The 12,500-nt window shown below is 44.6% G+C and overlaps 1 protein-coding gene across 1 annotated transcript in view; it reads left to right on the forward strand.

Moving 5' to 3' along the window:
* Positions 1-12,500, forward strand: part of dock8 (dedicator of cytokinesis 8) — a 334,288-nt gene that overhangs the window by 208,227 nt on the left and 113,561 nt on the right. Inside the window, 2 exon segments of the mRNA XM_084323164.1 lie at positions 2,580-2,762; positions 3,686-3,812. Of these exon segments, the coding sequence (XP_084179290.1) occupies positions 2,580-2,762; positions 3,686-3,812 (310 nt within the window).

The following is a 12,500-nucleotide window of genomic DNA, read 5'->3' on the forward strand; positions in this document are numbered from 1 at the left end:
AAACCAGAAACATAAAGAAGACGGCTAAACAGAAGATAAACCAGAAACATAAAGAGGACGGCTAAACAGAAGATAAACCAGAAACATAAAGAGGACGGCTAAACAGAAGATAAACCAGAAACATAAAGAGGACGGCTAAACAGAAGATAAACCAGAAACATAAAGAGGACGGCTAAACAGAAGATAAACCAGAAACATAAAGAGGACGGCTAAACAGAAGATAAACCAGAAACATAAAGAGGACGGCTAAACAGAAGATAAACCAGAAACATAAAGAAGACGGCTAAACAGAAGATAAACCAGAAACATAAAGAAGACGGCTACAACATAATGTTTGTGGATGTGTTCTGCTTCATCAGAACCGGCACCACGCACGTGTACGACACCCGGGTTTAGCTTGACATCCGGCTCCACTCTTCAAAACCCGCTCGCCGCCGACCCGTCTGTCGTTTTCCCAAGCAAACAAAACGAGCGCTTCTTCTGATCGGAGTCAGACCCCCCTTCAGCTGCACTCTGGTGAAGTTGGAGTCGGCCCGCCGCCGGTGAGAATCCGGTGTTCGGCGGGACACCCGCGGCCGTTACCGGGAGGTTAATGGCTCCATCCATCACGGCTGACACCCCCGGCGCGGCGGCAGTAGCCCTTCCTTCCACAGGAGACGATCCATCATTAGGGGGAAGAAGAGCTGATTAATCTGATCCCACATCAGACAGTAGATCTGACCCCCTATTAAAATGGGAAGCGGAAGGTAGAAGAGAAGCTCTCCCTCTCTCTCCCCTTTTATCTCTTCCCCCTCCCTCTCCCCCCCTCTCTATCTCTCCCCTCTCCCTCTCTCACTTCCCTCTCTCTTCCCCCTCCCCCTCTCTCCCCCCACTCCCTCTCTCTTCCCCCTCTCTCTCCCCCTCTCTCTCTTCCCTCTCTCTCCCCCCCTCTCTATCTCTCCCCCTCTCTCCCTCTCTCACTTCCCTCTCCTCTCTCTCCCCCCCTCTCTATCTCCCTCTCTCTCCCTCTCTCTCTTCCCCCTCCCCCTCTCTCCCCCCCACTCCCCCTCTCTTCCCCCCTCTCTCTCCCCCTCTCTCTCTTCCCTCTCTCTCTCCCCCCCTCTCTATCTCTCCCTCTCTCACTTCCCTCTCCTCTCTCTCTCCCCCTCTCTCCCCCCCTCTCTATCTCCCTCTCTCTCCCTCTCTCACTTCCCTCTCTCTCTAACCCCCCTCTCTCTCCCCCCTCTCTATCTTTCTCTCCCTCTCTATCTCTCCCTCTCTCACTTCCCTCTCTCTCCCCCCCCCTCTCTATCTCTCCCTCTCTCTTCCCCCTCCCTCTCTCACTTCCCTCTCCCTCTCTCTCTTCCCCACTCCCTCTCTCCCCCCCCCCCCCACACTCAGAAGCCTGGTGATAACGTACAGGTGAAGGAGTTGAATAGGCGTCTACTGTACACACTGTGTTGTTCTGTACACACGTATTACTGTACACACTGTGTTCTGTACACGTATTACTGTACACACTGTGTTCTGTACACGTATTACTGTACACACTGTGTTCTGTACACGTATTACTGTACACACTGTGTTGTTCTGTACACACGTATTACTGTACACACTGTGTTGTTCTGTACACACGTATTACTGTACACACTGTGTTGTTCTCTCTTGTTTGTTGCTTTTGAGATGGTTTTGCTGTTTCTCTATGGGTGTCCATATATTGTATTACTGTATTATACTGTATACTATATTATACTGTATATTATTATTAGCGACGTATTTCCTATTATTTCATCTCTTGTATCACTCTGCCCTCCCTCTTCCCAGCAAGATAAATTGGTTGCCACCATGGTGGGCGAAACCAGCAGACACACTGGAGTGTGTGTGTGTGTGTGTGTGTGTGTGTGTGTGTGTTTCTGTCGTGCATTTTCACATAGTATCTTTCTCCTCTCTCTCTCTCTATCCCCTCCCTCTCTCTCTCTCCCCCCTCTCTCCCTCCCCCTGTATCCCTCTCTTTCTCTATCTGCCTCTGTCTCCCTCTGTATCACTGTCTCTCTTTCTTTCTCTGTCTCCCCCCTCTTTTTATTGTTGTCCCCTCCTCTCTCTCTCTCCATCTCTCTCTTTCTCTCTTACTTTCTCTCTCCTCTTTGCCCCCTCTCTTTCCCTATATCTCTTTATCTTGCTCTCTCTTTCCCCATCCCTTTCTCTCTCTTTCTCTCCCCCCTCTCTCTCCCTCTCCCTCTCTATCTTCCCCCCTCTCCCTCTCTATCTTCCCCCCTCTCCCTCTCTATCGCCCCCCCCTCTCCCCCCCCTCCCTCTCTCTCTCTTCCCCCTCCCTCCCTATCCCCCCTCTCTATCTCCCTCTCTCTTCCCTTTCTCTCTCTTCCCCCTCCCCCTCCCTCTCCCCCCCTCTCCCTCTCTATCGTCCCCCCCTCTCCCCCCTCTCTCCCCCTCCCTCTCTCTCTTCCCCCTCCCTCCCTATCCCCCTCTCTCTATCTCCCTCTCTCTTCCCTTTCTCTCTCTTCCCCCTCCCCTCCCCCTCCCTCTCCCCTCCCCTCCCTCCCCCCCCTCTCTCTCTACCCCCCCCCCCCCCCCCCCCACAGCAGGGTAAATCAGTAGCCACCCTGGCTGCAGACACTAGCCGTCACCTCCTGGTGTGTTTCCTGTGGGTGATGAAGAGTGTGGAGCGCAGCTTGGTGCAGCGCTGGACGGCCGACATGCCTCCCTCTCAGCTCAACAGACTCCTGGAGCTGCTCACCATCTGTGTCTCCTGCTTCGAGTACAGGGTCAGTACCCCTGACCATGACCCCTGAACCTGACCCTAACCCCTGACCCTAACTCTGACCTTCGAGTACAGGGTCAGTCTGGGGGACCAATACTGTATTTATTGCATTAAAGGTAGAATCTGTAATGCAGTCAAAACAGCACCCTCTATAGGCAAAATAGCCCCGCTTGGTATGATGTGTGGGTTGGAGTTGAGCAGGTTGGATAGGGGAGGGGCTGTATAGAGGAGGGGTTGGATAGGGGAGGGGCTGGATAGAGGAGGGGCTGGATAGGGGAGGGGCTGTATAGAGGAGGGGTTGGATAGGGGAGGGGCTGGATAGAGGAGGGCTGGATAGGGGAGGGGCTGGATAGAGGAGGGGCTGGATAGAGGAGGGGCTGGATAGGGGAGGGGCTGGATAGAGGAGGGGCTGGATAGAGGAGGGGCTGGATAGAGGAGGGGCTGGATAGGGGAGGGGTTGGATAGAGGAGGGGCTGGATAGAGGAGGGGTTGGATAGAGGAGGGGCTGGATAGAGGAGGGGCTGGATAGGGGAGGGGTTGGATAGAGGAGGGGCTGGATAAGGGAGGGGCAGGAGAGGGGAGGGGCTGGAGAGGAGGGGCTGGATAAGGGAGGGGCTGGATAGGGGAGGGGCTGGATAAGGGAGGGGCTGGATAGGGGAGGGGCTGGATAAGGGAGGGGCTGGATAGGGGAGGGGTTACCTAGAGGTCACTTTGTTTAGGTGTTTCATCCTCAACCTGCCTCAGAAAAGCATCAGTTTGTTATCGGGGGACGTGTCATAACATGTACAGTATGTACAGTAAGTGGGTTATATTGGAACCTAATAACCAGGTTGTGCCATATACCCAGTAAAGGGTCAGTGATGATATATATGATGTTCTGTGTGTGTGTGTGTGTGTCTCTGTATCTCTCTCTGTGTGTGTCTGCAGGGGAAGCAGAGCAGTGACAAGGTGAGCACGCAGGCGTTACATAAATCCCAGCTGGCCAAGGAGCAGCTGGAGGCGGCACTGCTGCGGAACAGGGGCGCGCGCGGAGAGATGATGAAGCGCGTCGGAGGTACCGTCTATATCCTGGCTCCAGGGGTGTAAAGTACTTGAGTACTTGTACTTCGTTACAATACTTAAGTACTGTTTTGGGGGGATTTGTACTTTACTCAAGTATTATTAGGTTTGTATACTTGTACTTTTACTCAATTACATTTCAGAGAGAAAAAAAAACAGACTTTTTACTCCTTACATTTAAAATGCAGACCTACAAAGTACAAATCTTGCAGGTCCAACCATTTTAATGAGTATATTTGTTTCTCTGGCCGAACTAACGTTAACGTTATTAATCCTGCGGCCGCACTTTATTTAAAAACAGCCAATCAAATCCCCATCAATGGAAAATGAACCCACCCCCCATACCCATGCTGATTGGTCCTTGTGCAAGACTAGAAAGCGGGGATCTTTGATTAAACACCTGCTATCAGAAGAATAGACTGTCCGAAAAAAAGTTTTTACGTGTTGGACGTATGGTCTGATGCAGATGGTCGAGTAACTATTGCTAAGATAGATTACTGTAACAGGAAAATTGCTTTGGTAGCGGCTTATGCCCCTAATGTTTATGACGCTAACTTCTACGATTCACTCACTAGAGCGATGTTGGATCTCCCTGAGTATTCATTTATAATTGGTGCGGATTTTAATGCCATCTGGGATCCCTCGATTGATAAATCTAGTCTCACCACATCCTATGACCAGAAACAGTCCTCTACGGCACTACAGGCCTGGTCCAAGGACACAGGAGTAAATGATTTGTGGCGATCGCTCAATCCAACGGCGCGAGAGTATTCCTTTTTCTCAGCAAGACACAGGACATTTTCTAGAATAGGTTATGTTTTTGCATCCCTTAGACTATTTGATGGCTTTGACGTTGAATTGCGGCCCATTGCACTGTCAGATCACAATTATTTACTCCTAAAGGGCTCATTCAGTAGAATGACATCCTGAGCCCCAAGATGGCGCTTTAACTCGACACTGTTGAAAAACAATGAATTCAACCTGCAATTCAAAAATAAACTCAGTGAATTCCTGCAGTTTAATGCAGGTTCGGTACAAGACCCCAGAACTTTATGGATATCGGTAAAGGGTTTTATCAAGAATAACACTACTATTTTTGCCTCCAACCTCCGCAAGAGACGTCTATCCAAATTGGTAGAACTGGAAGTGCTTCACTCTTCGTTGTTCTCCTCTTTATAACGCAACTACTTGTGTCAACTGGAGACTCAAATTAAAGTGTTGAAAAAGGAGATTAACTCCATCTTAAGACAACAATCTGAATTTCAAATACGCAGAACAAGACAGGGTCACCTACTAGCTATGAAGATACGATCCAGTGAACAATTTGCTGATATCCCCGCCATTAAGGACCAACAGGGAATTGTTATTACAGACCCCAAAAAAATCAACGAGACTTTTCGTACGTTTTACTCAAACCTGTACAAGTCAGAAGTGATCTTCGATCATAATAAACTGGATAAATTCCTTGATCAAATTAACTTACCTCAACTTTCAAAGGAAGACGCTAAACGGTTAGATGCACCTATTACACTAGAGGAACTTAGGGAGGCTATATCTGAATTGCAAAGTGGTAAAGCCCCTGGCTGGGACGGCATTCCACCCGAACTGTACCTCTCATGTTGGGATGTAATTGGACCCCTATTACTTGATATGATTCTACACTCAGTCAAAGAGGGGAACTTCTCCAGGGATGTCAATATGGCACTCATATCTGTCCTACTTAAGAAAGATAAAGACCCCACCGAATGCGGTAGTTATAGACCCTTAAGCCTCCTCGGAACCGATCTCAAGCTGTACGCTAAGGTACTAGCCATCCGACTTCAAAAGCATATGACATCTTTAGTTCACCCTGATCAGACAGGCTTCATAAGAGGCCGCCTGATCACGGATAATATTAGACGGTTACTGCATGTGATAGATTCCAGCAAGGAAGCCGCGCCTCCTACAGCTGTATTATCCTTGGATGCGATGAAGGCCTTTGACAGGTTGGAATGGTCTTATTTATGGGCAGTACTTAGAAGGATGGGGTTAGGAGATGGGTTCATTCATATGATCAAAGTACTATATACAGATCCATCGGCCATGATTTTAACAGGTAAATTCTGCTCCCCACACTTCCCTGTGTCGCGCTCGTCCAGACAGGGTTGTCCTCTTAGTCCCGGACTATTTGCTCTATCCCTAGAACCTTTAGCACAGTATATAAGACAATCCCAGTCTATAGCGCCGATCTCAATTAAGGGCACACAGCATCACATTAGCTTATAATGCAGACGATGTAATATTGTTCATGCAAAACCCTACCACCTCCCTACCTCATCTTCTCAAAGTAATTTGATTTTGGAAATCTATCGGGATTTAAGATAAATTCCGGCCTTCCTTCCACTTAATGTGACTGTGAAGGCTACCACCCTCCCAGCAAATATACCCATGGTAGAACACTTTAGATGTCTTGGAGTTGAAATATTCCCCACTATAAGCCAAACGGTGAAGTATAATTATTCCGGATTGCTAGATAGGATCACAAATGACTTCGGCAGGTGGTCAAAATAAAAAAACTCATTACAGGCCCGAGCGTCAATAGTTAAGATGAATGTTTTACCCAGAGTTAACTTATTCAGCTCGATGTTGCCGTTACCCCCCCCCTGTTGGTTACTGGCAAAAATTACACTCCGCTGCATATACATTTATTTGGAACAATAAACGTCCATGAATAAAAAGATCCACTGCACAGAGAAATAAAGCCTTTCCAGACTTCAACTATTACTTTAAAGCGTTCTCTTTAAGACCACTGATCACCTGGTTTGATTCTCAAGCATCGGTATCCTGCAGACCATTAGAGGAGAACATAGTGGCACCACATAGACTGCAGGATATAGTGTACACCAACTTATCAATTAAGCAATGCAACTTGAGATATGGCCCTCTTATTACACATGTGATCCGGATATGGCGTGACACACAGAAAAAGTCATTCTCCCCTATTTAATAAAAATGTACTCCTTATTGCACAACAACCTATCAGATTTCCTAGATGGGAAAAGAAAGACATACACACATTGGGGGATATCTTCGATGACCATGGTTTCTGCAGTTATCAAGATATATTTAACAAATTTAACCTCACCAGTTCCACAAATTTTTTCTATCTACAATTAAGAGCAGCTTTGAGAGCTCATGGAGTCCCATTAAATATTCCACTTGAGCACCACAGATTTCACAAATTCTTTTATGACAAGGAGACATCGAGAGGCTTCGTCTCTGACTTTTATCGCCACTTGCTTACGTCCTCATATGAGGTCCTTCCCCTAGACTCGGTTTGGAGGAAGGATATCCCAAACTTGGAAGTAGATTTTGATTGGGATGCAGTCTGGGCAAACGTTCAGCTATCATCACGCAACCCAGATCACCCACAGATTAATCTCAATTTTGTTCATAGGACTTACCTGACTTGCGGCTAGGTGGTGTAGTGGGCAAGGCACTCGCCACCAATGTGGAGACGCTGGGTTCGCGTGTTCGAATCCAGCTCTCCACATTGTTTTCAGTTTGGCTGGTCGTCCGTACTAATACAATTGGCAGTATTAGAGGGTGGGAAACTGATGGGTGGGGATCGGGCGTTGTGGACAACGACTCCTACAGGTCGGTTGGTGCGCCTGCGCAGTAGAATCAGGAAGTGTCGGGGGTAGCGTGAGCCTCCCACGCGTTACTCCTCGCCACTGAGAGATCGAGCTGCGCAGGTGAAAAGATGCGACTGCTGTTACCTCAAGTACCGGAGGGGACTTGTGCTATGTATGACTTAGTCCACATTGCAGCCGGCTTGTGGGAGGCAAGAAACAACGTTCGTGACAGGGGAGGGTTGAATTGGATGATACGAAATTGGGATGGGAGAAAATATAGAAAATGGGAGAAAAAAGTGGATCAAAAAAGGACTTACCTGAATCCTAGACGTTTGCACCTAATGGGTCCCAGACAAGACTCTCGATGCTCCTTGTGTTCAAAAGGTGCTCTTGGTACATATATGCATATGTATTGGGAATGCCCTCTAAAAGTAACCACTCAATTATCAGAATTCTTATCTCTGACCATACCTACACTGCCTTCTGTATTGTTGTTTAATGATGTTTCTCAGTTATCGACCTCTGTACATGTAAAGAGACTAATTTTGTCCGGTCTTACGGCTGCCAAAAAGTTGATAGCGTCACGCTGGATTCAACCGGATAAAATGTGCCGGAAGGTATGGGTTCTTACCTATCTCGATGTGATTTATCTAGAGATATCCACTGCACGAATTTGAGGTGTTAATGAAGCCAGCATAGCAATCTGGTTAGCTGTGGTGGAGAAGATAAAGGGAAGCATATGAACTTGTAATTTCTGATGTTAAATGGAATAGTGGATGTATAGTCCAAGAGGGGGTCCTGAGGGGGGGGGTGGAGGAGGAGGGAAGGAAAGAGTGAGGAAGAGCGAGCAAGAGCACATGTATTGTATTTATTATTTTTATGTCTTTTAATCTACATTTATTTTGATTTAATTACTGGATTGTTATTATTATTATTATTATTTCTGTCATTGTCCTGAGATTTATCATTGATTATTACTGTTACTGTATTGTTTGTCTAGTTTCATGTTAAAAAAGGGAAAATAAAAAACATTTGTTAAAAAAAAAGGTTTTAACTTTTACTTTTTAGTACTTAAGTACATTTAAAAGTAGAAACTTTTTTACTTTTACTTAAGTGTGTTTTTAGCCAGATATTTTAAGACGGTACCCATACTTTCACTTAAGTATAATTTCTGGGTACTTTTTACAACTCTGCCTGGCTCTCATACACTAAACGCGTCGGAGGTACCGTCTATATCCTGGCTCTCTCGTACACTAAACATGTTGGAGGTAGAGCTGTTTCCCCGAAGCCTGTTTTTGGGCTTCGAACTTCGTCAGGGTTTTTCGAACGAACCTTCGAACCTTCGTTTTTAATAATAAAAAAAATCAAATATTTTTTCTTTATTTTCTTAATTTCTTTATAAATATCCTCAAACTAAATCCTCAATTTGAATAAAGTGATTAATCTGATTAAATTAGTATTTTTTTTTAAATTAAATCAACTTTCTTTAACTCATTCTGCGCCAATGACGAAAAAAGTCGGGTTAACTCGCCATGCGTTGAGCGCCAATCACGAGAAATCTCAGGTTTTAATTAGGGATGCTCGATATTGGCTTTTTTACCGATACCGATATTGTCCAACTATTAATTTCCGATACCGATATATGCAGGGTTTCCCCCCAAAAAACGTAATAATTTCAGGTAATTAACATTACATATCTCTTGTCGTGTAATGAACACAACATTATAATTTGTTCTTACTTGCTTGCCTGGGTAAATAAAGGTTAAATAAATGTAAAAAAATAAATAAAAAAAATGTAAACCGATACCGATATCGGACATCCCTAGTTTTAATCGTTATTTCTTTTATTAGCTATATCCATACATTTTCATCCATCCAGCCTAATATTATCATTGGGAATGGGTCTGAGCTCGCAAAGGGAAAATACCGCCGCCCACGCCTTCCAGCCGGTATTGGACTCCATTTGAAACGATGTGGTTTGTTTTCTGGGCAGAGCTGAGCCGTGCGGGCGGGGTTTAAATACTCCGGCGAGGCAGTCGCTTACGATACATCTACGAGGCTAAACCCCCCCCCCCCCTTCATATGCAATGCTGGAGAACGTGGCACAGACCTCCGCGACCAGTACGATCAGATAATTGGATTCTTTTTTTTGCATTACATCAGAGACAAGGTAAGAACACTATATATCCAATGCGTTGATCTGATATTTTTTTCTCCCGCGATCGAAGCTGTCTGTGTGGACTCTGTGTGTGCTGTTTACCGTTGGTGGCGGTGGGGGGGAGGCGAGCGCCCGGGCTACAAGGCCCATTTCATGGGTGCATGAGGAAGGATAATAACGATAATCTAGCGTTGATTTCAGGAATATTCTATTATCAGGCGAAAAATTACAACATGATAACTGGATTTCACTAAAGGGCTATTATCGCATCTTTTCCTGGGATTACTAAGAATAACCCAAACTGTACTCATATTCAAAACGGTATAAAACGGAAATGTACGGATGAAAAAACAATCTGTTTTTTGCATGTTTTTTTTTTTTTGAACAAATGTTTTTTATTTTCCCTTTTTTAACATAAAACTAGACAAACAATACAGTAACAGTAAAAATCAATGATAAATCACAGGACAATGACAGAAATAATAATAACAATAATGACAGTCCAGTAATTAGTGTTTTTTGCATGTTGACCAGAAGCAACTCACTGACAATCTACGGTGTTATTAGATCCATAGCTATAATATAAAATATATTTTAAGCACTCGCAAGTGTGGCAGTCTCCCCATTGACTTACAGCGATGACGTTTTACCCAGAATGTAAACAGCGACCCCTGGCACTGAATGAGTTAATGAATATAACTCATCAGATTAATACTATAATATTAGTGTAGCCTAATCTTTATCTGCAACTGTGAATAAAAACCCCATTGGTTACTTTAAAGGAAAAAAACTCCAACATTTTGGGAAATTAGCTTATTTAACATCTTCCCTGGAGTTAGACAAGAAGATGCATACCTTTTTTGTCTCTGTGCGTGCATTTAGCTTAGGGAACAGTCGCTCCGTTAGCATAGCTTAGCTTCATCACTGGAAATGAGGCAGATCCGGAGCCTTACAGTGTATAGTTTGATTGATTGATTGAAAAGTTTATTAACAGATTGCAGAATACACTCCAAATACAACTCCAAAACGTTCATGTAAACATGTTGTGACCTGTGTATTCACCACGTGGAGAAATAAAAAATAATTGAATTAGACAATTACGTTTTATAAGCAAATATACTCGGAACAATTTTTTTGCCCAACCACTCCTCCCTGAGCGCAGCCAGTGATTTCAACGTGACGCCGTGTTTGTTTACATTCTCATTAATTCAAAAGATCCGAACCGATTGAAGTTTATGGATACCATGACTTGAAATCCTCTTACCTTGACGATTAAAAGCCTCCCCAATTTGGAAAACAGTAATCCAATGGCTGGTATATTGTTATACCGGACGCTCTGAGCTAACCGGAGCTAACGCAGAACAGGAGGATCGTAAAGCATATATAATGACTTCCTTTCTGGGGTTGTCAAAATAAAAGTGCGACGTTTATAGCAGCGGAAAACGTTTATTTTGTACATTATCTAACGTTAACACGAACCTAAACTAACTTTAGGTTAGTTGTAACGTTAGTTTAGGTTTGTGTTAACGTTAGATAATGTACAAAATAAACGTTTTCCGCTGCTATAAATGTCGCACTTTTATTTTGACAACCCCAGAAAGGAAGTCATTATATATGCTTTACGATCCTCCTGTTCTGCGTTGGCTCCGGTTAGCTCAGAGCGTCCGGTATAACAATATACCAGCCATTGGATTACTGTTTTCAAAATTGGGGAGGCTTTTAACACTTTGGTTGCCTAAGGTTAAATTAATGATATACCATAGATTGCCAGCGCTATTTGTCTATGGAGAAAGTCCCCTTCTTTGCAGGGCTATAACTTTTTAAATTCTATTGCTACATTGCCATTATTAGGGCCCATTCAAAGTCCTATATGTATTGTTCATTGTGTAGCAACGTTAAACTTTTTCATTCACATATTCATAGTAAAGTATGGTCTAATGTATAAGTATGTTTTCATCTCTTTCTGCAGCTTTCTCCAGAACGTGATATATAGCCCCAAATGCATTATATTGATGATGAAATACAGTTTGATGGCAATCAGCGCGATATAAAAAATTCCAACTAGACGTACTTCTAGAAGTTACTACACGTCATCTGATGTTGACCGGATGGGCGAGGGGGCGTTTATAATTCCGTGGGCAGCGTTATACCAATCATCTAATGTGGGTCAAATGTTGATAATATCAGTTATTATCGAAGACGGTAACGTTACACGCTGAAACTCACCCCAGTCTCCGCGCGCCGTTGGGCGATCATCGTCGAGTAGAAATTTTATCATTATGGGATATATTATTACCCGGTCCATCTCCAGCTTGTATAATGGTATATACGTCCAAATCATGTTGTTTATCGAGTTATTGGCAATCGATCGCTATGTAGAGTGACGAGCTAGAGTCACGGGACATGTACCGAGTGGCCGGAAGCAATACGGACGTCTAGCAAAACCTCTAGTGCGCTTCCTGTTAAGCGCTTGCGCCGATCGGCCACCAGATGGCGCTCCTGAACCGCCAGAGAGCTCAGTGGGTCCTGCTGGTGGATCTCAGGCCAGCGGAGGGACATTATGAATCCGATCGCAGATTTTTGAAATATTGATATAAAGACGACGTACAGCGTCCCCCGGCAACTTTAGCATGGCCAGCAAAGACGTCTAAAGACGGCTCCCGGCACCCAAAGTGTTAATTGTCAAGGTAAGAGGATTTCAAGTCATGGTATCCATAAACTTCAATCGGTTCGGATCTTTCGAATGAATGAGAATGTAAACAAACACGGTGTCACGTTGAAATCACTGGCTGCGCTCAGGGAGGAGTGGTTGGGCAAAAAAATTGTTCCGAGTATATTTGCTTATAAAACGTAATTGTCTAATTCAATTATTTTTTATTTCTCCACGTGGTGAATACACAGGTCACAACAT

Source organism: Notolepis coatsorum, assembly GCF_963971535.1.
Source record: "Notolepis coatsorum genome assembly, chromosome: 10".
Lineage (NCBI taxonomy): Eukaryota > Metazoa > Chordata > Actinopteri > Aulopiformes > Paralepididae > Notolepis > Notolepis coatsorum.